Source organism: Grammomys surdaster, unplaced genomic scaffold (genome assembly GCF_004785775.1).
Source record: "Grammomys surdaster isolate TR1022 unplaced genomic scaffold, NIH_TR_1.0 255, whole genome shotgun sequence".
In the NCBI taxonomy this organism is placed as follows: domain Eukaryota; kingdom Metazoa; phylum Chordata; class Mammalia; order Rodentia; family Muridae; genus Grammomys; species Grammomys surdaster.
In genome coordinates, this window is record NW_021604696.1 from 10,462,555 (window position 1) to 10,490,535 (window position 27,981).

Sequence of the window (27,981 nt, forward strand, 5' to 3'; positions counted from 1 at the left end):
CTCTGTGGACAGCAAGAGACCTACCGCCGAGCAGGAGTTGGGCTGGTTTTTGTTTTGATGATACTTGAAGGTCCGTGGAGATAAGGTCAAAACTGGAAGTTTATTGCATCAAATCTCTAAGACAAACAGTAGAACTGGTGAAGATGGTAGCAGCTATCGCTGAATTACCAGAGCCGGTTTCTGTCAATCAGCAACTGGGTTCCTGTATTGTAACTGATAAGTAAACAGGAAGGTGTTTAGAGATAGGGTGACAACCATATTTGCATAACGCTATTAGAGAAGTCACCTTTCGGAGTTGACAAATTCTGATGGTGGGAAGCCAAAGAAGAAGGATGGCTAGGACCACTGGCTAATGGTGAGTACCTTTGAGGGTTTATTTATTCATTTATTATTTATTTAATCAAAGATGCCTTTATCTCAAAAGGAAAACCCCTTTCCAATACAAACTTAGGTTAAAGATGATAATCACTACAAACTTCGCTTGTGAGAAAAATAGCAATATTAATGAGAATAAAAAACAAAAAACAAGCCACAGAGTAATAAGGTTGAGCTCTTGAACCCTAGCAGATGAGATGGGATTTTGGTCTACTGTGTTGAGAAGGACTAGGGTGAGGTTCTGGAAGGATGTGAAACTTTAGAGCATGCCTCTAGAATGCCCATGGATTCCTGAATCATCCCTGGGAACCAGATCATCCTGGAAATGACATAGTGAAGTGAGAGACTGTGGGATAAGAGGGGAGGGATGTGAGGAGGATGGTGAGAGATGGTGGGGGCGGGGATGTGGGATAATCAGTCCATGTAGGAGTCAGAAATTACTGAGCTCTCCCCCCCAACCCCAAACCCCGCCCTGGTGCCTTCTTTGACACTCAGGTCGACAGTCCACATCTTGTTCTTCTGAAGGTGTGCAGAAGAGTATATACAACGAAATAATACCAGAACTGGGCCTAAAACATTCCCACAGAACATCTGTTTTTCATTGTAGTTTCTTTCAGACATTAAAAGAAAAAAACCAAACAGGAAGTGTGCTCTGTATCTGCCAGACTTTGGGTACACCACTGCCCCAGTCCCCTTCTGAACATCTAGATCTCACCTTGACCATTCTCTATGGATAGTAACTGAGACAGTTCATATTTATACAATCCTGCACACTACCTATGTTCTTTTTCTTGTCCAGTGGGGCATGGGGGCATTGAACTCAGGACCTCATATATGCTGGTCAAGTACTCTATCATGGAGCCATACCCCCAACCTAGTGTTTAACTCCTGATCTTGTATTTATTTGCTTGGACTCTAGGTAGCTTGGTTCTCTTTGTTAAGTCACGGGTTCCTTGTCTAGAAAGCCAGCCAGCATATTGGTACTAACACCAAGCTCAACCGGTGGTTTCTAAACATGAACTAGGTGTAGAATCCTTAGTATTGTGATAAGAGAGAACAAGAAGTGCTGTCATAGTTCATCTCTGTTGCGTTTCCCTTTCCTGCTCTGAGCACGTTCTTCTATTTGGTCAGCTATCTGGGTGCTGGAGCTGCTAATTTGAAAGGGACAGATCTTCCAGAGGGTATTGGAGTTCTCCCTATTTCTAATTAAGTTGTTGAGGAGAAGAATTTGGTCTTAAGGCATTTTCCTACCTGGTCCCTACATATTTGTGGATCCATAGAGCAACTGAATCTATAGGAAGAGTGATGGGCAGGAAGGGCGTGTCCCTGGTTTTAAGAGCCCTAATGCTAAAAACAAATTTTATTAACCACACTCTAGTACAAACTAGTGCGTGGATGGGTTCTGGTTCTTGCAAACATTTACATGTTTACCTGCTGTGTTTTTATTCATTCATTCATTGGTTGCTTGGTTGGTTCCTTTGCTCATTCATTCCTTCTTTACCTCCTTCCTTTTCTCCCTCCTTCCTTTTTTCCCTCCCTCCCTCCCTCCCTCCCTCCCTCCCTCCCTCCCTCTCTCTGTATCCTTTTTTTCTTTCCTTTTTGAGACAGAGCCTTGCTATGTAGCCCTAGCTGGCCTTGAACAAGTCAACCTCCTGCCTTAGCCTCTCAAGTACTAATACTACTTCCTTTTCTCTTTCTGAATATTCATATTCTATGCAGTGGGGATGTAGTTCAGTGGTCAGCCCCATACTTAGCACATGGAAAGACCCGCTCAACTTCCTGCATCCCCATATAAATCCAATCCAAATGCAATCTTTTCTTTTTCTGTTTATCTTGTTGATTTTTCCCCCTAACTAACTGTAAGAGGGCAGGTTTTCAAAGCAAATGTACTTTCCTAAGTGCCAGTGAGCTGTCTATTCTCCTCAATTCTTTCCCTTGCCTCATGAAGAAAGTATATTTCCTGCCTCCACATTTACTTCTATCTTTCATCTCAGTGTCTTTAAAAATCATTTTGTCATGCGGAATATTCTAGAACCTACATCAAGAATACAGACCAGTGCCTAAAATCTGCTTTGGTTTTCATCCACCTAGTGTGAAAGTGCTCAGGACTCAGGAGACCTGATGATGGTCTGATGTGCTCTTACGTCTTCACCTTTCCTTGCTTCACTGGACTGTAGGATCTCTCTGACTCTCAGACCTGGTACATCCTTCTTTAGCAGGGCTCCAGGCCCTCTTGCCTGAGCTGTTTTTCTGCAAGCCATCATCCTAGGTCCCCTTCTCAGACCATCTGTTGTAAAATTACCCTCTTATACCTGTCCACATTATATTTCTCTTTAGATCATGTATCGTGATTCAAATCTCTTATAAATACCTCTTACTTACTTATGTTGTCTTTTTCTTTTAAGGTACAAAGTTTATAACATAAAGTAGTTTTATATCCCTTAGTTCTGTCTGGTACTTTCCTATATCTTCAATGTTTGAAGCAATGACCTGTGTCTGACCCCCATAGCACTCTGAGGTTCAACATGTTGCAATTGAAAGCCTGATTGTTGCAGAGTTGGTATATTTCACTCTACAAAATGCTAAGGCCTGGAAATCCTTACCAATGAGTCACTAGTCCATTTCAGTCCTCTGAGTACTCCCCATGACCTTTCCTTGGGAACCCCTCAAAATCCAGACACTTGACCTGGCTTTCTTCCAATGTCTGTTATCACTTCCCACCCCCTTACTATCTTATAAAGAGCATTTCCGCATAGCTTACTTTAAATGTGTGGAGTCATTAAAAGCGAATGCTTATTTCCATTAGAGTGGGTCTTCCCACCTCAATTAACCCAATAGGAACCGTCCTGGTTGTACCGAAGGGGCTCTCTCTTAGCTGATTCTAGCTCTTCTAAAGTTGGCAGTCAGTATGAGCCACAACAGTGCTGAGGGTTATCAACGTGACTTGAGAAGGTAGCATGGTGGTAGCAGATAATAATACAAATACAAGATCTTGCAAGTCCAGAGTCCGTAAGTCTGGCAGGCTTAAACATGCAGAGTTGATAGGGTCATCCTGTAACTGATCCTAAAGAGGTGCGAAACTGAGGCAGGACTTCTATCACAACAATGGCACAGTGTACTCTCTAGAAGTTCCATCTTTCCATCATTCTGGCTCATCAGTGCTTCTGCTGTGGACCTGGTAAATATTTTTAAGGTCATCTTGACTTTCATCTAAGAAACTGGAAATAAATCTGGCTGACTGCTTTAAATTTTACGTAGAAAACTGAAAAATAAATGGTAAAGAAAAACTTACCCAAAGGTTTGAAGAGGAAAAATCTGGGATAGAGGAGGAGGCAAGATGGCTTAGAAGGTAAGGGCACTTTTACAAACCTAACAGCCCAAGTTCAATTCCCTGTCCCCACATAAAGGTGGAGGAAGTAAATTGATTCCATACAAGTTATCCTTTGATTAACTCATGTGTGCTATGACATATACAATAATAATGATAATCAGTCAAAAACAGGAATCAAGAGAATTCTTCCTAGAACAATTTGTTCTTGGAATTTTTATTAAGCATCATCTTTTCCTCCAGGGATCATTGTAAGGAGTAATAAAAATGTATCTTCAATCACATATAGAGCTTTCTCCTGCTGTGATAAACCCCAGAGCTGACTTTAGTACTGTGATCTTCTGTCATATGTGTAGAAGGAAGTCTCAAGTCAAGGAATGGTTGAATACTGTTTGAGTGAGATTTGATGCTGTCTCTGTCCACTAAGCCACAGCCAGCAGAGGCTACATATCTTCTTCCCAGGAAACAGACCTTTGTCTCTTTCCAGTGAACCATGCACGCAGCTTCTAGTTTCCATTCCCAGAATCTGTAATCCCCACTGCTCAACATCACGTAAAGATAGTACATACTTTTCTGTATTTGGTGTCTTTTGCTTGGGATATTTTGGGGAAGAACTTGCTTTTTAACTTTGAATTAATTCCATATTTTTAGAACATGCTGTCTTTGAGAGTCATTAAGTCATCGTGTCCTCAAACCAGTAATTCCTTCCTTTTATCACTGACTATTGATGCCTTTTCTTTACTGATTCTGTTGATAGGCTTCTGAGTCATTTTCAGTTTCAGTATTACGGGTGTGACTTCTTTGTGGACATGTGATTTAATTCTCTAGGAGTTAAAGTACTGAGAAATGTTGCAGACTTTTTTTTTTTTTTTAGTCATACTATCTTGTTCATCTAATAAGCAAAATATGTATACTTTACACATGAAGCCCAATAAGTTTCCACAAATGTGTAGACTATGATCTTCACCTCAATTGTGATGTCCCCTGTACTTGTCACACACACCTTGACAGATAATCACCCATGCTCATCTTCCACATTGCCTAGTTCCTTGTGGCTTTGAAAGACAAAATCTATGGGTTGCACAACGTAGATTCTTTAAAGTGTGACGTCTTTCTTTCAGTAAACATTTCTTGGATTAACTCTCGTCACACACATTGGTGCTTTATTCTCTTTTATTGCTGAGCAGGGTTCTCTGAGCACAGGTGGTTGTTCATGTACTTACTGGTGGGTGTTGTTGCATGTCCCGTGTTTCTTCTGTAAGTGAAGACACTGTGGGCACTCACAGAGTACTTGTTTGTGTGCATACATTATGATCTCTGTCAGGCTAATACACAGGGGAATTCCTGGCTCCTACAGCAAATGCTTAATCAGAAATGACTGTAGTGTGATGCAGCCATGGTGTCAGTTGAGGCTGTCCAGGTAACATACGTGTAGCATCTGAGAACTGGCACTGCACATGGCCTTCCAATACTTGGTATTGCCATTATATTTTAAAAATTGGATGTGAAATTGAGTTGTATAAATTTAATTATATTAATGTCTGTAATGATTGATAATGCTGAATATTATGAGTTTACTGTTGAATGATGATCTTTTCTTTCGTTAAATTTCACTTTATTTATCTTTTCCTCATTTTCGAATTACCTGCTTCATTTTCTTTATATTGGCTTACAAGAGAATTTTGTGAATTACAAGTATACAAGTCATTCTTCAGATGTGTGGATTTTTTTTTTATCAGAAACTCTGGGTTAGCATATTTAAATTTTGATATCCTTTGAAGAACAGGCAATCTAACTTCAGTGAAGTCTAAGTTCCTATACAAAACCAAAGAGATTTTATGTTATAAAATGATTGATTTTAATTTTGTATATGAAAATTTTCCACATAGCCAGTTTTCTATCATCATGTGTTGGAAAATTATGTTTTTCCCATTCACTTGCTTATAAACTTTCATGAAACGCCAACTCACTCTCTGAGTCTGTTTCTAGGTGTCCGTTTCTGGCCTTTGTCTATTATGTAGAACTCTGTGCCAACACCACGCTGCTACAGTTATTTTAGTTATATATGAAATCTTAGACTTTTCATGAAAATTTTAGAATTTCCCTAAAATGTATATTTATACAGTAAGTTCTGATGCTGGGAAAACAGTCACAGTCACAGTGACTGTTACACAAATACACCTGGACTCAATTAAGGTGTGACAAATTCACATCTCAGTGACACATGGTCAGGGGCGTGAGATGCAGTAACTCCTTGGAGGTCTGAACAGCTTACTTTATGTCTTAGTCACTATGCACATGCAGACAATTAAAACTGCTGGGGCTTTCTCACACAGCTGCCACCCCCCCACAGAGTTCTTTCTCAATTCTTGCTGATGGCTTTTTCTGTGGCCAAGGTTTCCCCATGGATCTTCCCAGGGTGACTTGGGCCTGGCCAAACATGAAAGAACAAAGAGAAGTCTGTGTTTCTGGAGATCTGAGGTCTCTGGGTAGAGGTAAATCACTCTCCTGTTGTCATCCACAACCTGAGGCTTGAGTGTCAGACCCAAAACTCTTCGTCTACGGCTATCTTGGCTCATTCAACCGAGTGCATGCGTGTGTGTGTGCGTTCATGCGTGAAGCTTTCTCTGTTTCACACACAAATCACACAGTAATATAAATGTCAAAATTACTTTCCTTCGTGTTGTCTGCCTGTGGATCCTGTTCCTAACTAGGCTGCCTTCTCTGGCCTCAGTGGGAGAGGATGTGTCTAGTCCTGCAGGGACTTGACATGCAAGGGAAAGAAAGAGAGTAAGTAGCATTCCTCTTTAGTTTCTATTCCACCTCCTACTGCCAGGTTCGTGCCTTGAGCCTATTCTGTGACTTCCTTCAATGATGGATTTTAGCCTGTGAGGCAAACAAACCCTCTCCTCCTTGCCTCGTTGCTTTTGGTCAGAGTAGTTTCATTATGGCATCGGAAAGCAAACTAGAATACCAGGATGAGCCTTGGGGAGACAATCTGTCTTAGACCCAGGTTGGAAGAGAAGAGTTAGTCTGTGGGTAGCTGCAATGAGGTGTCTTGGGAGAAGGAACAAGGGGGACAGTGGACTCTGCTTATGAACAGGAAGGACAGAAAGACACAGGGACACAGAGTTGATTGGCAATAGCATCCTGGCAATAAGTCCACATAGACACTCTAGGATATTGTTTTTTCCTCTTGCTAAAGTAGAAGGGTGCCAAAGAGCTGTGTGAGTTGGCTTATATTCTTAGGGGTTCTCTGGAGTCAGTGCATCCAGAAGATACTGAAGAGGTACCAGAAAGCTCTCACAGAGCTATCAATAAAACACAAATACAAGATGATGTCATGGATGAAGAGGGTGGGGGGATGTTGCAGGTAGGATAGAGTTCACAGGTGAAAATGGTGACTAATCCACATGGACTGACTGCCCACCACATATATGGAGGAAGGTAGATCAAGCATGAAGAATTTTGCTCTGAGCTAATGATGATGTGCTCATTACTGATATAGGAAAAGTTGTGGAGAAGCCAGCTTTCATGGGGGTCAGGAGACAAGGCTAGAGGACACCAGCTATTAGGTTCTGAAAAGGAAGACTTTTCTTTTGATGCCTGTACTTCTTATTGTTGGGGCAGAACAGCAGCTACAGCAGAAAGATGAACAGAGCCTGAGTAGGTGAATAGAAGGATTCATGAGAGAATGCGCATTTCCTGTGATAACAGGCCTTATGAGATCCGTGGCTGGAGGATGACAGCTCTACACACAATTTCATTAGGAAAAGAAAAAAATGGAAAACAAATTTTAAAAATGTTCTTTAATTACAGAAGGGCAAAGTAATCCATTCTTTGCTTGGTGTGGTAAGATCTCCTGAAAGTTATGGAATTGGTTATATTTGTATGTTTTTAATATGATAAAAAGTTCCCAACTCATACAGTGGACTTCTGATAAGATCAGGGTACAGGTAGCCAGCTCAGGTGGATTACAACATTTGTAGTTTAAACTTAAGTGCATCGTTGGCCAAGTCTAATGTATATACTTTGCATAATATCCTGTTACAAAACATGCCAGTGCCGTGGTCCAAATGGAAGGAACTGACTGCCCTCCTAGCAGTATCAGAGGGATTTGTTTCAATTTACTTCATAGTAGAAATGTCAGGGAACCAGATGATAAATAGGTTCACATATGGGTTCAAAACTATGTTAGATTTTTATAACATTGACTTTGAAAACAAGATAGTTTGAAGATATAAAAGATCATTTTTTCAGAAAAAATGGCAGATGCTAGCCAGATTCTGAAGGACTTGGCTTCTTTAAGTCTCCTGTTTGGTTCATTGATTGGAGGCCCTCCTCATTCAGTCGTGCCTCTTGATGCTGTATCCTGTGTGTTCACAAACAGCTGCATCCCATGTCTTCAAACCCAAATAGAGGCTGAGGTGGCTTATTGCCTCTTGAAGAACCTGGTTAAGGGAAGTATCTTACTGTAATAACTCCGTCATGGTGAGCAGAAAAAGGTTTTGACCACAACTGTTTCCCTCATTTTTTAGTTGACCCATGAGAAAAGAAGAGAATTAAGGTTTCCTTGTTTCAACAACGTGGTTTTAACCCCAGTTACAACTGAGTGAACTTGGTTGAATTATTTAAGCAGTCTGATGCTAGTACCAAATAATATGGTCTTAGATTTTGCTCAGACTCATGCTGCATAGGATCCTGATAATAAGAGTTAAGAGTAGCAAGGAGCGGGTTCAACGTCAAGCTTTCAGACAGCAAAGGCTTGGTATTTTCACCTTGCAGTGTGTGTCACTAGTACCCATGAGCTGTCTAAGCCACTGGGCAGAGAAGAGATGTCAGGAGTAGTTCCAGCCAATATAAGGAACAATACAGGACTGGCTGAGGTTGTGTCCTTAGCTAGCAGTACCTCCAAGTTTGACTTTCTGCACCTGGTTCAGTTGCATTTGGTGGTTAGTCTTTAGATCCAGGCTGCTTGGTTTCTAATTCTCTTAGCGCTGTGTTGTGTGGACCCCTTACTTAGTCTCCTCTGTGCCTCTGGGTCATCATTTGTACAATGGAGAGAACAACAGTGTGGCATTGGCTGACTTGGGGAGTGAAGAGTTGATATGGGAGTCACAGAGAGCCACATAAGGTATAGAGGAGGTACCACAAAGAGGTTTGAATTCCTTTTCTATTGGTGCTGGTGTGGGGATGGTACTCCAATCCTTCCTGCAAGTGAAGACATCAAAGGAAGCCTCATCATAGAGTCAGGACAGGGATGCATAGTACAACTCAAACCAACCATTACTGTTTGCTTTATGTGATGCCCCAAGAGATGATGGCCTCCTTAGAACAGCTTGGTTATCTTCATCCCAGTTGAGAGTTATAGATTGAAATCTGAGATGCTAGACCGCTTTGGCCTGAGTCTGGCATGCTCTTTCTATTATAGAACGTATCTAAGCACCTGTGGAGTGTGAAGGCCTCCTGCATGTCGGGGCTCATCTCCATGCCCTCCTGCACTCTCTCCCCCCAACATGTGGTGGTTTGTGAGATTGTCCACACCACAGGAATCGATGGTGCCCCCTGACAGATATCAGCCAGAGGTCATGTCTGGGAGTAAGCTGGAGGACAGCCTGGTGTGTGTATGTGTGTGTGTGTGTGTGTGTGTGTGATTTGGGACTGAACACTATGATAAACAGCACTGTTTATCTCAGCTTCACGGACCCTGCAAAAAACAGAGGAGAGTGATTTAAGCAGTTCCCCTGAGATGGATTATGACGTTGTCCTTATGATTAAATATTTATGTGGTAAGTTTAAGACTTCCCAGTAAGTGAGACAGCAGCATTTTTGAACAAGTCATGGATTTTGGCTAAAACTCAAGTTTCGTGGTGGGCGGTGTAAAAAAAAAGCCAAAACATCTGTGTATTTAAAAAGAAAGAGCATGCCCACATGGCTAGTCTGCAGGTACTCAATGAAGGAGCTGTAAGTAGCCTCATGACCCTGAGCTTATTTCCTTCAGCTCTTCATCTGAGGTAAGAATCAAGAACTGTCTGAAGCCTGTAAAAGAAAAAGTATCTGCAATTCAAAGAAATGTGCCCTCTTGAAACCACTAAGGAGTTTCATATTTATTCCTAGCTTTGGGAATTTCTGTATCCTTCTTCTTACGGGTGAAGGGAAAAGCCACAGTAATAGATTCTTTAAAAGAAAAAAAAGGATTATTTATTGTTCTCAGACCTCTGACAAGCTCTGTGACTCTTGAGAACAACCCTAGGCACTGACTATTCTTTGAAAGTTTGGGGGAACAGTTTTGGATAGTCTCCTGGCTGATGTTCTAGTTCAAAATTTTCCTTCCTTAGTTTTTTTTTATTATTATTATTTTTTTATGATGCCTACCTGTGTGTACTTGTGTGTAAAACATCAGACATGTACACATTGCTCCAGCCTGCTACATGGCTGTGGTTTTGATTAACACTGTGCTTTCTAGCCTCTCCTCAATTTTATGGTTTTAATTTTTGTCTAATGCAAAAGTTTGTTTCCTTTCCTCTTAACTTGGCTTTTTTGAGGAAATGTTCAAGAGACTGGTAAGATATAATTATGAAAAAAAATCTAGTCATTGTGATTACTGCTGTCTGGTTCAGTAGGAATGAATGCAATATTGTATGCCAGAAACCTACTCTTAGACATATGTGAATTTGATAAATGTGTGTCAATTGACTGTCCTTTATGACAAGGACAAATTAAGACAAGTATGTAAAAAGCAATACAAGTTAAATATTTTACTTGTGGTTTTACATGGTTTATTTTTCAGCATGGACACTGATTTCTCTTCTAGACCCTACATCAGACAGCACACATCAACTGCCTAGTGAATACATCATTACCATCCTGTGCCATTGCCATCAGAGGGACCTTAAGTCAGACAGCACACATCAACCACCCAGTGAACACACCGTTACCATCTTGTACCATTGCCATCAGAAGGACCTCAGCCATCAATCATTAGCACATGATTGACAAACGAAGAATGAGGCTTTGGGCTTTGGCAATTCTGACAGTTCTCATGTATTTGACAGTAACAGGGGGCAGTAAGTATTGATTCTCAGATGAGTGGTATGTTTCTAACTTAAATAATTCTGGGAACATTTGGCCTCATTTAAGCTGCTTGCTTCCTGTTGTTTTGGGATGAATTTTATGTTAGAGAATTATTTCCTCTTCATTCATTCTTTATTGTAAGTCTCTCAGAAGGAATTCCCTATTGTGAGTGGGTTGTAATTTTTGAGTTATATAAATCGAGACTTAACACAGTACCTTCACGTGGAAGTCATTACAAGCATTTATGGACCAGGTGCAAACAGGGCCATTAGCTCAAGTTGATTCTTTAGTCTGTTGCACCAAGTGCCACATCTAGTAGATGGGTTTTATGGTTGACCTACTCTTCCTCAAAACATTACAATATATGATCCGTTTAAAATCAAGTTATATGAAGAACTGTGCTCTTTTCACTTGGACATTTCAGGATCATGTTCATACTTTTTGATTTGTAGGCAAACCATTCTGGGGTCTGGAAAATGAAGCTTTAATTGCGAGATGCCCCCAAAGAGGACGCTCAACTTATTCTGTGGAATGGTATTACTCAAATACAAATGAAAGTATTCCTTCTCAAAAAAGAAATCGAATCTTTGTCTCAAGAGATCGTCTGAAGTTTCTACCAGCCAGAGTGGAAGACTCTGGGATTTATGCTTGTGTTATCAGAAGGTACTGATCAGGAAACCATTACAGGCCTTGTGCACATATCCCTTTCATCAATGGCCAATAGCCCAGCTGTCCTTTTTTTCTCTGTGTTCTGCCTCTCAGTGAAATGGTTTACATTTATAAAGTGATTAGACACTTAGAAAGTACAACTGAGAAGACCAGCAACCTGAGGGTTGATGGGTTGGCTATTGAATATATAACAGCAGGATATATAATTGACAGCCTGATTAGCAGAATGCCCAGCTTGTCTAGTGACCCATTAGAACAAGGCATAATCGCTCGATGTTCTCTGAGATTAAGAACAAGCCAGAATAGCAAATGGAAGCCCAGCCATCTATTACCACAAAGATCTGTGTTAGGTGAAAGGCATAGATGCCAGAACCTGACAAACAGGTAGATTGCAGAGACTTGGGGTCAATGTCTGCAAATTCCTCAGCCCGAACTGCAGATCTAAACACTGCCACGTGTTTAGATTTCAAACCATCTCTGGTACTTACAAAGTGTCAGATAAGCCCAGGTCTGGTGTGGTGCCTAGGTTTGGTGACCACAGTTTCCAACCCATGCCCTTCTACCAGTTATGAGTATGCTGCCACCAAGTGACCTTTCTGTCTCTTGGTGCCTCATCTGTAAAATTCATTATGATTCCCAGATCAACACTTTGAGAATAAAATAATGTAATTCACGAAGAGGGCTTAACTCTGCAACTGGTTCAACAAATATTGTCACAACATTGCTGAAGGGTCACAGTTGGATTAAGCTGCATCATGGTAATAAATATCTCTTTTTAAATGCTTGGCTTCTTTTAATAGCCCCACCTTGAATAAGACTGGATACTTGAATGTCACCATATATAAAAGGCCGCCAAGCTGTAACATCCCTGATTATCTGATGTACCAGACAGTACATGGATCAGATAAAAATTCCAAGATAACGTGTCCAACAATTGACCTGTATAATTGGACAGCACCTGTTCAGTGGTTTAAGGTAAAAATTTGAAATCTGGGATAAAATCTGTACAAGTAATGTAGCTGGGAGTTAAAATTGAGTGGGAGAAGAATGGAATGTCTTGTTGTTGTTGCTTCAGAACTGCAAAGCTCTCCAAGAGCCAAGGTTCAAGGCACACAGGTCCTACTTGTTCATTGACAATGTGAGGCATGATGATGAAGGTGACTACACATGTCAATTCACGCACACAGAGAACGGAACCAACTATATCGTGAGTGCCACCAGATCATTCACAGTTGAAGGTAAGCTGTTGGTTTCAACAAGGGCTAAGATTCAAACAAACACAACCAGGGAGATCTGCACACTTATGGTAGCATTTCCTACCTTCTTTCCATACTCTACTCCCTTCTGCTTCCTCTTAACTTCCACATACTCTACTATGAAAGGAAGTTGTGACACAGCATACGTTTTAAAAATTCTAGGGAAAGATATTATATTTTTGAACCAAAGCCATAGCTATTCTGTTTTGGGAGGCTTAATTTTCAAGAATAACCCAATCCTCCTCCTTCTCCTCCTCCTCCTCTTCCTCCTCCTCCTCCTCTTCCTCCTCCTCCTCTTCCTCCTCCTCTTCCCCTCCTCCTCTTCTTCTTCTTCCTCCCCCTCCCCCTCTTCCTCCCCCTCCCCCTCTTCCTCCTCTTCCTTCTTCTGGCTGATCTCCAAAGAGTTTATACAGCTAAATCTTGGATAATCCAGTGTTATATATTTTCTCAGAGGTTACTCACTTCCTCTCTTAAATTCTACCCCATCTCTGGATTGCTTGCAATAAGAAATGCAATATTTCACAGACAGGTGTACTACTTCGAAGGGAATGAGTCCACAAAAAAGTCTACACAACAGTTATCAAAGAAGCCACTAATGTCCGTGTGTAGCTAGTTGAGTTCATGGGTATAGAAGCCACACATGAAGAGGCCTGAGTGTAACAGGGCACAGTGCTTTTATACTCACTGCTAGGTGGTTTCATTCCTGGTCTACAATGCTTTTGACATCATCAGTATCTTCAAAGCAGGTCATTTGTCTAGAAAAGAAACATTTTCCAAGTATGAATTCAACATTATAGAAGCCATTAAAGTGGAAGATTTCCTAATCATATTTGATGGTATTTATAGAATGGAGGTTTTCTGGGCACAGTTCCTCTATCAAGGAGATGAGGTCTGACTATCCAAGTGTCATGGAACAAGAATAGGACTAAGCAATATTGGAGACAATGTTTTGTCTAGAGTCTTTCCATACTCCATTGCTTGAGAATAAGCATCACCAGACCATAGTTGTGTCTGTGCCTCTCTGTTTAATGTCAAGTGCTGAATGTTTCTTAATCCTGATTGCCAGAAATGAATGAGCATATAAGGGTAAAGGGTTCATCCAGAGACCTCCCTGTTCCACACCTCCACCCCATCTCAGTGGTGACAGAAGGGAAATCTCCTGAGGAGGATGAAGAAACATCTCGATCTACACATGAGCACAGTGGCAGAGAGCTGTGAGCAGTGGACCTGTGGGCTCATGAACATATCATTGCCATGGATATATTGATGTCATCTTCTCTGTATTTCTGTGCTGCTCCTGTAGAATCATGGTTCTCAAATAATTTATAAGTCACAGTCAATGGATCAGACAGTATTTGTCTTAATGACATAGAAGAGAATAGAAGATATCAAAAAGTGTCATAGTAATCACAAAAATGTATTGTATAAAACATTTGTTTCATTTGTGTGCCTACACTACCAAAGGTTATTTTCAAAAGAGTTGACACAATGCTGTGACATTAAATAGAACTATGAAAAGACTAGCTTTATATTGATGATTAATCAATACTTAACTAATTATATTTTATTTCTGTTTTTAATGTTAAGAAAAAGGCTTTTCTATGCTTCCAGTAATTACAAACCCTCCAAAAAACCACACAGTGGAAGTGGAAATAGGTAAGAAATTTTAAACAATTCTCTATTGATCTGGGAAAATGTTTCCTTAAGATTTTAGGTCTGGTTTCCTGTGGAAGGGTCATGCAATTAGTAGCGGAGAGCTTGGGGATTATGTGAGGTGACAGTATGGAAACACATGTCCTTGTCACAGCAAAAGTCATCACTGCATTTGTGTTGAGCCTTGGCGATCATAGCACTCTCATAGAAGTGTTCCGTGTTATCATCAGTTCTGCCCAGGGAACAGATGTCCTCACTTTACTGTTGAGGAACATAGTCTCAGAAATGTTCAAAGGTGCACCAAAGGTCATGGATAGCAAAAGAGCGAGAATACAGATTTGTGAATCTCTGCTTCTGCTCTTGTTGATTTCCATTAGAAGCTGGGTCCAATGAAAAGAACTTGGTGTCTGAAATGTTATGATGAATCACGCCTCCCTTATCACTCTCTGTAACCTATCCATCTGTCACACTGCTGGTCCTAGCATACCACTCTCTGATAACTACCGTCTTTATGTTCTTCCCTATTCTGCCCACATGGCTGTTCCTCATTTCTGTGGAATAAGATCATACATAACCTCCTGTGTGCAATCCTTCCTCCCTTCCTCTTCCTTGCCAACGAATAGCATCTAACTGTATCATCAGCTTACGTCTCTGCTACTAGATTTTCACCTGCAGTGTGGTAGCCTCTATTCCTTTTTCCACAGCTTTGCTGTTCCAGAGACTCTCAGGTCTCTTGCCTCTTATGTGCCTCATTTTTAGGTAAGCTTCAGTGTGAGTCTGAGGTTTAGGAAAGGAAGGTTGAGTGTATATCTGTGGCCAAAATCAACTCTGATGTTTTCACTTCTAAAAGAACATCTCAAGTTAAGGGGTTTTAATGGGACATTGGAGAGTAACCTGTGAATGTTGACATCCAGGGTAGTTGATAGTTGGATTGGGTTGGGTAAAGTTTTTTGTTTTTTGTTTTTGTTTGTTTGTTTGTTTTGTTTTTTTATCTCCAGAGGTAGCTCTGGAGAGATAAGGGGAATTCTGTGGGAAGAGAAAGTTGTGGTGGAGACCAGTGAAAAAGAAACTCATGTTTTAACTAGCAACAACTCCTATGTGATTATGCGAGGCTAGAGCAAGCTTAGTGCCCCATGAGTTGAGAGGAGGTGTGGAGGACAAAGAAGGGACAGGAGGAAGATGAGGAGGGGATGTTAGCAGAACTGACTGCAGGTTTACTACACTGAGTGAAACTGAATGTCACTTACAGAACTGAACTTCTGTAATGAACCTCTTCGCTTCTTATCTAGGAAAATCAGCAAGTATTACCTGCTCGGCTTGCTTTGGCAAAGGCTCTCAGGTGTTGGCTGCTGTCCTGTGGCAGGTTAACGAAACAACAGTCAGAAATTTTGGTGAAGCAAGAATTCAAGAAGAGGAAGGTCAAAATAAAAGGCATGTCATCTATCTATCTATCTATCTATCTATCTATCTATCTATCATCTATCTATCATCTATCATCTATCTATCTATCTTCTATCTATCTATCATTTATCTATCTATCTATCTATCTATCTATCTATCTATCTATCTATCTATCTATCTATCTAATCATCTATCTATCTATCTATCTATCTATATCTATCTATCATCTATCTATCTATCTTTCTATCTATCTTTCTATCTATCATCTATCTATCTATATCTATCTATCATCTATCTATCTATCTATCTATCTATCTATCTATCTATCTATCTATCATCTATCTATCTATCTTTCTATCTATCTTTCTTTCTATCATCTATATCTATCTATCTATCTATCTATCTATCTATCTATCTATCTATCTATCTATCTATATCTAGACAAGGTCTTACCTAGGTAACTCTGAATGGCCTGGAACTCCCTGTGTAGACCAGCTTGACCTCAAATTCACAGAGATCCTCCTGCTTCTTGAATGATGGAATTACTATATCCCATGATTGGGATATAATATGGCCATAGATCACAATGCCCAGCTATTTCTAAATTGAAGTTGTGACATCCCTCTCTCTCTCCTCACAGTCAGCACTTGCCAGGAAACTATCAGTAACATGTTGCTTTTTTCAGTTCCAGCGATGACATGACTTGTTTAACCTCAGTGTTAAGGATAACTGGTGTGACAGACAAGGACTTGTCTCTGGAATATGAATGTCTGGCTCTGAACTTTGACGGCTGGGTAAACCGCACCGTAAGACTGAGAAGGAAGCAACCAAGTAAGGAGTGTCCCTCACACAGTGCTTGACTCCATTGGCTGAATCAGCTGCAAACTGCATCCGTTTTCTCAGAGGACTATGTGTTGTAGCTTGGTCCCAGGGAATCTGACATGATCGTGGGACTAGTTGACCAGTTTAATCAAATGTGCTTCTCATGTTGAGGAAGCTCCTTAAATCTGGTCTTTCCAGAAGGTTTCTGTCTTCCAGTAGGACTCTCTGTCATTGTATCTTTCCTCTCTCTGTTCCCCTCCTCCTTGTTCTCCCCACAGCCCTCCCCCTCTCTTCACTTTTCCTCATGTGATCTCAACCCCCTCTCTCCTCTCCTTTCGTTCTCTCTGGGCTCCTTCTCACCTGATATTGACCTCTTCAGTCCTCCTTGGCACAGGCTACAAGGGACATTGGTGTTGATACTGGATTCAGAGCAGTAACAACCCTGCTGTGTCTCTTTGTGTAATCTTGTCATGAAAAACAACTTACACTGCCTTTCATTCTGGGCAGTTATTAATTTCCTTGCTTGGTCCTTAGGATGACAGGTACAGTCATCATGATAGATAGATGACAAACTTGATCCCATTTTAAAAGAGTAAACATTTTTTATCCTTATCACTCTCTTATGATACTGACAACTACCTTAATGGCAATACAACTAATGTAAAAACATTTTTAATTGCTTTCAAATATCAAGAGAGCATGGGAGAGAAAGAGACACTGACTCTAAGCTCATAGCAATATGTGAGGCATTTATTTGGATGAATATATTGATTAAAAGGATAGGGCAGAGGTACCTATTGGATACAGCCATGCTATGTCTCTGCCTGAAGTGGCATTTTGGATTTTTATTGGTTTTGTTTGTCTTCTTTTGTTTGTTTTTACCATAGAGACCACTCTGTCCTTAGACTCCTGGAGTTCCACCTGCCTTTGCCTCGCAGGTACTGGGATTAAAGCTGTGTGTCACCCTACCCAGCCAGGATATTTCTCGTTTTGGTTTTGATTTTAGAGCCTCTGACTTGTAACATTTTATAAAAGAGAGTTTTGATTCCTAGCTGGCCAGAGTTGTGACTCATAGATGGATTTTAGTGCTGTCGTGTTCAGTGAGGTCTTAGCATCTGTCCCTGATAATGGTGCTACTCGGGGTGACTGTGTTATGAGATGATGGTGGTCACTGCACATTCTACAAGAAAAGAGAAGCCAACTCCCTAGTCTTACTGGGCATTATCCTGAGACCTCAGTGCCTTCCTCTGCTAACAGGATCTATTGTCTAGATTTCTGAGAGTTCTTTAGTTTGTATTGGAATTATATTTGTGTTATCTGTAATTTTGTATATGTTTTGTTGGTGTGTGATTTTGTATTTTCCAGTTTATTTTTAATTTACTTATTGCTGTTCAAATAAATGTGTTCATACTGTTTGAACAACATGGAATGTTAAACAAAAATCATGTCCATTGTTATTGAATGATTATAACGAATTCTGATATTTCTCAAAGTATAAAATCAAAAAACTTAAAAAGCCTCTCTCTGCATATTTCTAACCACCATTAGGTGCAAATAGAGTGTCTGTGATAACAATAATTCATATTCATATTCAATGTTTTCTATGTTGAAGCCAGATCTAATTATGCCTTAGAATTTCTCATTTATCTTCTCACCCCATACAATTTGTCAATTTTGCTTACTAAGTCAATGAAGCAAGGACAGAGTGAGCCTAAGGCCTTGCCAAAAACTGTAATTCTAGACCCAGGATTCAACACAGATGGCATTTTCCTGTTTATAAACACTGTCAAGAAGCATTTGCGGCTAGTCATTGACGTGAACACTACTTGTAGTTTACAAAGTCATAAGCACGTAGGTAGATGTTGAACATCAATTTTTTGGATCATCTTGAATCAAGATCTTGCCTTGTGTAAACAGTTTAGTCACTCACACAGGTACTTCACCCACAAAAGTTCCTAGAAGACGTGTCTCTTCCATACCCTCTGTACCTTCCTAGCTTGCATCCAGTGGGACTTTAAGACAATTTTTCTGAACAAGCCCCTTGGGATGTTCTTACTTAAACCTAAAGCAGCAAAGACAGCAAGCAATGGCCAGTTTTGAGTTCTTTCCTCATCTTTGGGTCACAAGACTTTAGTGTCTTGAGTTCCTTTTCCAGGATTTAGAGAGATGGTGAACTTTCAAGGATGGTAGAGGAATTTGTCACTACTAGCAGAGATTTTCATGCCAGGTCTTGTAGCCTATGCATGAGGATTTACAAATAAAATGAAAACAAACCACTTACCAGATCTGACTTAAGAATCTCCTCATATTCGTGTAGAAACAGCACCACTTCTAATAAGACTATGAGGATCATATGGTTAAAACAGCCAAGCATACCTTGAATGGTAGCAGTTCCTATGTCCAACTTGTACATGTGTCTTACAAGTTCCTACAGTTGGAAATCATGTTTCCTGTGTGTTTTGTGAAACAAGGAATGCGGGACTCAGCTGAGAGATAGTTGAAGGAAGATCTCAATACTGGAAGGTGTCAAGATTATAGAACCCAGTGATTTGATGTCTCCATCACAATACTCCATGTCCTGCAACTGTGGGTCTTTCCTATATTCTCCACCCCCTGGATACAGTTAACTTCCTGATCTACTGACTCATGTTCCTTAGGGCTGCCAACAAACACTGACCTTACCAATCCCATTCTTATCATTTCATGAGTTCCAAACTTCATCTTCCCCCCCAAATACCCGCCCGGTTATATTCCTTGAACACATCACAGCCCTTCCCATACATACAAACATTCCACTACCGTCAGATTAATCTTGCTGAAAAGCACTTTTGTCTCTAATACCCTTTCACATTAGGACATGTTCCCTAGGAAGAGTCTTTGATCATGCACAACCCTGACCACACCTTCCACTAATTATTCAAACGTAGTTACTACAGTTCTCAGAACACACTCTACTACCTCTGCACATGGCCTCAGCATCCTGTCTGAACAGGAGAGTGTTGCTTTTTCTATACCTTTCCGAGTCTTCCTCATCTTTTAGTGATCCATTCTGTAGGAAGCCTTTCTTCCTTATTTTAGCATAGAGCAATCTCTGTTCAAAATGCCTCTGTCAGCTGAAATCCTTTTTGCCGTCTATCTTAGCTGGGTTTACATGTATCTGTGTGCTCCTTTACCTTTAAGCACATGCTGTACTACCAAGCTTCCAAACTTGCCCAGACTATGTGCTAAGAAAATTGATTTGTTGATTTTGAAAGTATTGTTGAAAATTCAATGTTGGCTTATTGGGTAGGAATGCCTTGTGGTTTCTGGGGATGTCCAAGTTCATTCAACCATCCATCTGTCTTATTTTCCTAATGCTAATGACAGTTTTCCCCATCTCCCCATCTCTTGATAGTTGATCACCAAAGCATCTACTACCTAGCTGCCAGCTGTAGTTTATTGCTAATGTTTATCAATGTCTTGGTGATAGTCTTAAAAGTGTTCTGGATTGAGGTTGCTCTGTTCTGGAGAGATATAGTGACACCTTACAAAACTTGGAATGGTGAGTATCTGTTTTCAAGATTCTCTTCACAAGAAAAAGTCCCATGGACTATTGGTTCTTTGTTTGATGATGCTTTGCTGCCAAACCTAATCTCTGTTTTCTTTGTAACCTCATTCGTGAGATTTTTGAGTCTACACAGATCATTTTCCATGCCTCTCTGTTAGTGTACCCCTGACATTCAGATGTTCATCTCCAATATTCTTCTTGGTGGGATTGCTATTCCTAGTGAGTTTGCATAACAGACTCTGTTTGAGGCCCAGACAGGTTCAATGTTTTGGAAAATGCATGTTAATAAACCTTTACGAAAGGACAATACGATCATCCCACGTTTCAAGTGTGAGCAGGTTATGGAGGGCATCAGAATACATGTTCATTTCCCTTGAATCCTCGTTCCATGAGTACACACGTGCACAAGCTTTACACATGTAAAATAAAGAGTCCTGGTGAAGTGGAGGATTTGAAGCCTTCATTTGAAAAAGCCTACGTTAGCTGTTTGTGCATGAAGCAATCAATTAGCAGGAGGTTGTTTGATTTGTGGGAAATTTAGAGCCCTTAAGAAGTTCGACTTTCTTGTTACTATTATCCATTAGCATGTTAACTCCCAAGGAAGTAGCATGGTTGCCATATCTCCTTGAGTTTGCTTTCTGGAGTTTCAGTTGTCTAAGGTCAGCTGAAGCATGTAAAGATTAAATAAGCAATTGATGAAAGAAACAAACGTGAGTTTTAAGTTGAGCATAATTCTGAGATATGTGACTGTCCTGCCTTGGACAGGAATTGTCTGTTCAGTGTATCCATGTTGTATAGTGGACAATGTATAACATATAACAACACAGCACTAGCCAACTACACTATTTGTTAACAGGCTTACTGCTGCAGTTTCATGGGGCTTGTGTTTGAGGGACAGTTGTTTTACATCGAGGTAATGGCCTTCGGGTGCTGGAGTAGTGATGCCATGCATTTGTTTTAGTCTATTGTTCCATGCTCATTACTAGCTATGGTTGTTAAACTCTTACCTTGACAAGTTTATAAATTAGTCTTAGGTATGTGTGTGTAGGAGAAAGTGTTGACTAGAGGGCTCAGTACTATCTGTGGCTTCAGGTAGCGACTGGAGGTCTTTGTGCCTGTGCTCTGTAGTTAAATGAGGAATACTGTGTAGGGAAAATATAACAGTCAATAGGCAGACAAGGACCTCACCCCACCCATGATAATAGACACTAACAGCTTATAAACAAACTTGAAGTATTTTGAAGACTCTGTTCTTTATCATTCAAGCTAAGATGGTAAACAACAAACAAATCTTTGGTCCAGATCTCTTATTTCCTGGTCAAATTTTATAGCCATACTTTGATGGTAACTCTTGATTTTAGAGTATTGTGGGGGTGGGGGGAATGGAGGGCCATCACTAACAGCCGTAAAACTTGGTAAGAGCTGTCCTTCAGAAGACAGGCGGGAGGTTTGAGACTCAGCAGTAAATGAAGCTGTACTTCTTGGCTTCCTTCTCAGATGGCAAGCTCTATGATGCTTACATCATCTACCCTCGGGTCTTCCGGGGCAGCGCAGCAAAAATCAGCTCTGTGGAGTACTTCGTTCACCACACTCTGCCCAACGTTCTTGAAAATAAGTGTGGCTACAAGTTGTGCATTTATGGGAGAGACCTGCTGCCTGGGCAAGGTAAATCGAAGAAGACAGGTCAGGGGTTAAAATTCTTTGAAAAAAAAAATCCTGGAAAGGAGACTATTCGTAGATAATGCTAGATAGTGAGGAGGGAGGGGGTAGGGAAAAGGACCTGTAGATCTCGAAGGATCCTGAGGCAGCTAATAAGGGGGTGTGAGAGACGGGGAAAGGAGAGCCACAGAAACACACGTTACAAAATGTCATTATGGTGTCTAAGGCATTCTGCATAGATGTAATTTTTTTTTTAAATATAAGAAACTTTAGTAAAATGAGTAAGGAGTGAGAGTTACATATTTACATCAGCCTTTTAGTTCCTCAGCCTTTTAGTTTAGTTTAACATGTGTGAACTATACACACATGTTCTCGACGCTGCATTTTTAAACTTAACATTCTGTTTTGAAATCATACTAACTTCATAGTAGTGAGTAGAGGTAATTTTGATGTTCATACCCTACATGTCATAGAAATTATTTATTACATTATATTATTATATTATAATGTATTATTACATTGTCATTGTGTATTGTTACATATACAATGCTAATATGTTATATTATTCTGTGATATGTTATGTTGCAATAAGAAATTTAACTTAGAATATTTTAACATTTATTAACAAAAAAATAATTTATGCAATGACCTCTTGTTGATTGGTGAAGGACTTTCGTTGAGAGTCATCTCAGATTAGATTCAAGACCAGAAATTTACTATTGGTTGATTGTTATTTTGAGACAGGGTCTTTCCTGGTCCCCCTGGCTGGCCTGGAACTCACTATGTAGTACAAGCTGGCTTAACGCACATGTGGATTATGATATAGCATGAACCACCATGGTTGACTTAGAGCAGAGTTATTTTTAGATTACATATATGTTGTGTGTGTGTCATGTCTGTGACAGTGAGAAGTCAACTTACAAAGAGCCAGTTCTCTCTTTTTATCATCTGGGGCTTGGGGATCTAATTCTGATCCTCAGGCTTGGTGGCAAGCATCTTTACTTACTGAGCCATCTTGTTGTCCCAAGACCAGAGCTTTCAGATTGTTGCTCAGGAGATGCTCACTGTTTACTCTTCTCACCCAACTCCTGTGCTAACAGTGAGGTGTCCACAGCCGTGTGGGTGGAACATGGTATATGAGTTAGCTGTGCGCTAGCCACTATTGCCTCAACTTTGTTTCCGTTGCATCACACTAGAATAACTCGGAAGATTAAAGCTAAATGTTACGTCAATTCTACCCTTTCTTTCCTCCTTCCAGTCCCTCTATCTTGCTTCTTCTAAATCATGCCTTTTTGTTATTATCGCTGCACACACACAAACACATAGACACATACACACATACATAGACACACCACACACACACACACACACATGCACAGACACACATAGAGACATACGCACACATACACATACATATACACACACACCACACATACACACATGCACACACATACACACATATGCCACACATACACACACATATACACTCACTTACATGCACACGCACATACACTCATGTACACTCATGCGCATGTACATGCATACACACACATGTCACACATACACATGCACACACACATGCATGCATGCATGCATCCACACATACATACACATGCACGCAAGCACACCTAAACATATCATCTAGCCTGCTTATCAATTACAGGGCTCATCCAAGCAGCTCTCCTACTTTTGACATTTCTTAATTGTATGTCGCTCTTTCACTATGGCTTGGGCCTCATGAGATTTCCTTCCTTCTTTGTAGCATATCTGTTGGTATTGTACATACTCAGGTCATATGCATGATAAGGTGTCATGGGTGAAGTTTCCCTGGCATTTCTAGGAGACACAACCTCACAGCAGCTGACCTAGTGTTCTGGCTCTTAGAATCATTCCTCTCCCTGTCCCCAGATGTCCCCTGAGCCTTAGGTGAAGGAGTCATGTTGTAGATCACCAGTTGTGACTTGGGATCCCACCACTGCTTGCTTTCTGCTTTTTGACCAGCTGTGGTTTTCTGTAATGGTCTCCAATCTGTCTTTCTGTGCTCTGAGGGCTAGAAAATCTCCTGCAGGAATGGTTCAGAGTCTAAAGGCTTGTGAAGTGAGGAGAAGGTTATAATCCTTTACAGTTGGGCAGAGCCATCTCTGAAACTTGCTAATCTCTCCAGGAGACCTAACAGAATTGAGAAAAAGGTTTTGATTCTGATATCCAGACAGCTATGGCAAAGATATATGAAAGACCTGGGAAATATCCTGCTGATTTTCGTCATGTTGCTGACACAGTTTACAAATCTGTGTTCCCAGGGCAGCAGGACAGCGACTTCTGCTTCTTAGTATTTTTAGCTAATTTCACTTACTTTAGATAGCTTTATCTCAACTCCAGCAGTGCCAGCAATGGTCCTTCCTTCCTTCCTTCCTTCCTCCCTCCCTCCCTCCCTCCCTCCCTCCCTCCCTCCCTCCCTCCCTCCTTCCCTCCCTTCCTTCCTTCCTTCCTTCCTTCCTTTCCTTCTTTCCTCCTTCCTCTCTCTCTCTCTCTCTCTCTCTCTCTCTCTCTCTCTCTCTTCTCCTTCTTTCCTTCTTTCTTTCTTTTTTTCTGCCCTCCATACCCTTAGGCCAGGAATGTTCTCACCTTTCTGTCAAGTTTTCCTTGATTCCTCAGAAACCAGCAAGGGTTTAGAATGAGAATGGAGACAGAATATCATAAGCCTAGGCCTTATTTTAACTTTTTAAAATTGACATGTCTTCTAAAGGAGAGGGATTTAAGTACCAGTAGGTTGGAAGGAGTACACACAGGGCAATCTGGATTCTTCTCAAATATCTGATCAATGCTGACACTGTTATAAAAGACCTGAAGATGCACAAGTTATGAAGGTATGGTCTTGCTCTTCCTAGGGGCTCTTCTTTGCTTCGAGAGCTCTCCTGTTGACAACTAAGGTTCTTTCTGTGTCTCAGATCTCTTCAAGCATCTGTAGGCTCTCCACTTGTCTATGGGGCTCTAAGTAGCTGCCAGATCTTCATTTCTCCTTCCTACTTCCATGTCAGCCAAACTCAGATGTTTGAATGTTCTCTAGGGATCAAGCCTGTATTGTCTTTGTCAGATGACAGTACTCTGTTGGATAGTTTCTACTTCCTGTCCATAAATGCACAAACTCTGATCTCTCCTCCAGCCAGTTACATCAAAGCTGCCAATAGAACATGGCTCTTCCCTTGATAGGTTGATAGGTGGCCAGTGTACTGTGTATAGGTTCTGGCTACCTGTCTTCCACGCTCCGTTGAAGTCCACTCTGCCTCTCCCATGAAATGATAGACTGTGAGACCTTCACTTTCCCAGGTTGCTGGGAAGATTCTTTGTTAGCATTGATTTATCTGAGTAAACACAAGGCCCTTGGAAAGATGTTTTTGTAGCAAAGTTGGTAACTTCATTCCTGCTTTCTGAATATGACTCTATCAGCTCAGAGTCTTCCATCTTTTTATGTCCAGAGCATTCATGATTCAAGCACTAAACTTACAAAAGGAATGACAGGAAGTCTCCATCCATCTCTTGATTGTAGATGCAGCCACTGTAGTGGAAAGCAGTATCCAGAAGAGCAGACGACAAGTGTTTGTCCTGGCTCCTCACATGATGCACAGCAAGGAATTTGCCTACGAGCAGGAGATTGCTCTGCATAGTGCCCTCATCCAGAACAACTCCAAGGTGATTCTTATTGAAATGGAGTCTCCGGGTAAGGCAAGCAGATTGCAGGTTGGGGACCTGCAAGATTCTCTCCAGCATCTTGTGAAAATGCAGGGAACCATCAAGTGGAGGGAAGACCACGTGGCCTACAAGCAGTCTTTAAACTCCAGATTCTGGAAGCATGTGAGATACCAAATGCCAGTACCGAAAAGACCCCCCAAGATGGCATCTGTTGCTGCTCCATTGAGTGGCAAGGAGTGCTTGGATCTGAAACACTTTTGAGTCGTGGACCTGCCTACCCAGAACTGGGGAGTTCCAACAGTAGGTGCCAAAGTGAAAGTGTGAAAACTTGAAATGTCAAGGTTGGGGACCACAAGTCTCAGCTAATGAGCGACTCTGGTTTGTTTTCCTGGTTGTGGGAAGAGTCATACATCCTTTGTTTCTGGTTTCCTTTGCCTACTTCACTCTTTCATGGCACAAGATCAATCCCTGAGTCCTTTTATTTTCTTTATCTCTCTGTTTCTTCTTTTTTTTTTTAAATTTTTTATTGGTTATTTTGTTTATTTACATTTCAAATGTTATCCTCCTTCTCAGTTTCCCTTCCACAAACTTTCCATCTCCCTTCCCCCTATTTCTATGAGGATGCTCCCCCCACTCACCTGCCCACTCACACCTCACCTGACCCTAGCATTTTCCTACACTGGGGCATGGCGCCTCCATAGGACCAAGGGCCTCCCCTCTCATTCAACAATCCATTCTGAATATCAAGTGGACACTTCTAGAATAATGTTCTGATTCATCTCAAAGAGCAGTCTCATCCCTAGAAGCAGAGGACCAGTAGTAAACCTCATTCCTAACACACCACAATTTCTTACTTTTTGTCAGTTACCGAGTTTTGTCATGTCAATATCGCCAGATTTGGTAGAACATCTTATCCAAATTGCTGTTACAGTAGAGCATTTTTCAGTTCTAAATGTCTTTTATATATTTTTTCATTCTCCTTAGAAATTCCTTATCACTTTAAAAGTAATAAAGATGGATTAGAAAGCATAAAGTATCGAAGAATATATAATAAAATATAAAAAAATAATAGAAAGGAAATATAATAAAAATCACGACTCTGAAGATTAATTTTGGTAAGTCTGTATTTTAAAATAAAATTAAAGTTTATACATAATAAGTTTTATAGCTGAGGTTGTACAATACAGACTTGGCATTTTTTCCTATTTCCGACCATAATGAAAACTCGTGGCTGACTTCTTTAAAATTTACAGATGTTCCTAATGTCTCATCTCAGCCTGTGCTGCAGACTCCAGCTGAAGCAGGCAGCATGAGAAACATGTCTGCCCGGGCATATCTACCTACTTACTGAAGTGTATCTGTCACTGTGAGAAGCTTAGTTTTGTGATACTCCTATAAAATGTGTAGGGAATTTGGACAGAACAGACTTAATCTGTAGTCAGAGGTTCTCTGGACAGTCTTCTCCAGGAGAACACACATACTGTGGGGCCCTAGGCACTCAGGGAGTAGACCCAGAGCTTAGGCAAGTGTCTTACTGGTACCTTGTATTTTGCTGATAGATATGAGTCCTGCCTTAGTTGAGTTCCTCAGTTGGTGATGGGACTCCACTCTGAGGTGACAATGAAAACAGAATTTGGGAGACTTTTGAGGGAAATGTTGACCTCATGGTCAACATACGAGGCTGCAGAGAAGCCATATGCAGAAGTATGTGTGGAGGATATAGGGTAGCCCGTTCTTCTGGGGACTGTATGCTCTTAATCTGAACCCTTAAGTTGGATTGCCAGGGAAACATTTGCTAACGTTCAGTTTAAAGGCTGAAGTTTTAGCTGAAGGTGATCACCCATGCATCCATCCTGTGATTGGATGGTTTGATTAATCCACCTGTCCCGCTGTAGTAGATGGCTGTGTTCTTTGACAGCTTCACCTACTTTTAGTGAGTTGTCAAAAACTGACCGATGAAAAGCATGCTCTGTATATAACTGTCTCATGTCACAGGACATGGAATCAGGAGGAAATCCTTGTTCTGGATAATGGAATCCTTGCTCTGGGTAACTAGCTCTGTGGCTGGGAGAAAGTTCCTTTACATCCTCAAATAGTAGTTTTCTTAGGTCGGATGAGACATAATACCATACTGGATTCTTTTGCTAAGAGAAAATAGAAGTATTTGGATTTTAGAAATAATTCCATAAATACTAATGTTTGTGAATATGGAATCTCATAGTGAGCCTTAGGAATGTGAGTGCGTTCTGTGATTGTTCTGAATGAAGACCTCTAACATGGAAATGCTCTCCCGTCTCATCTCTGGGAACAGATGCTTCCTCATGCCTGCTGCTCCATCCACCGAAAAGGACTGAAGACAATTATTATTTATTTGCTTTTGAGATTATTCTGACAATTCTAAACTATTTGCATGTAATTGTGCTGGGCAGTGTGATGCACACCTTTAACCTGAGAGGCAGAGGCAGGTGGATCTCTGTGAGTTCAAGGCCAGCCTGGTTTACAGAGTG

The 27,981-nt window shown here is 40.8% G+C and overlaps 1 protein-coding gene across 2 annotated transcripts; it reads left to right on the plus strand.

The window, feature by feature from the left end:
* The first annotated feature begins 240 nt into the window (after positions 1–240).
* Il1rl1 (interleukin 1 receptor like 1) lies at positions 241–27,977 on the plus strand. Of its 2 annotated transcripts, XM_028775391.1 has the most exons (11): positions 241–355; positions 10,518–10,770; positions 11,230–11,440; positions 12,247–12,421; positions 12,522–12,684; positions 14,290–14,358; positions 15,645–15,786; positions 16,442–16,587; positions 19,973–20,119; positions 21,623–21,790; positions 25,332–27,977. In XM_028775391.1, the coding sequence occupies exons 2-11, from the start codon at positions 10,692–10,694 to the stop codon at positions 25,733–25,735; spliced, it is 1,704 nt and encodes a 567-aa protein (XP_028631224.1). In that variant the 5' UTR covers positions 241–355; positions 10,518–10,691; the 3' UTR covers positions 25,736–27,977. The 2 variants fall into 2 exon arrangements, with proteins under 2 accessions (XP_028631224.1, XP_028631225.1); XM_028775392.1 differs by lacking the exon at positions 19,973–20,119 and having other exon boundaries at positions 300–355; positions 10,494–10,770.
* Positions 27,978–27,981: the final 4 nt, after the last annotated feature.

What these genes read in the sequence shown, in the direction of transcription:
- Il1rl1 (XM_028775391.1), top strand. Translation starts at nt 10,692, where the DNA reads ATGATTGACAAACGAAGAATGAGGCTTTGGGCTTTGGCAATTCTGACA. An exon ending in TATGCTTGTGTTATCAGAAG is followed by an intron (nt 11,441 to 12,246) that starts GTACTGATCAGG and finishes TTCTTTTAATAG; the next exon opens with CCCCACCTTGAATAAGACTG. An exon ending in ACTGAGAAGGAAGCAACCAA is followed by an intron (nt 16,588 to 19,972) that starts GTAAGGAGTGTC and finishes ATCTCTTGATAG; the next exon opens with TTGATCACCAAAGCATCTAC.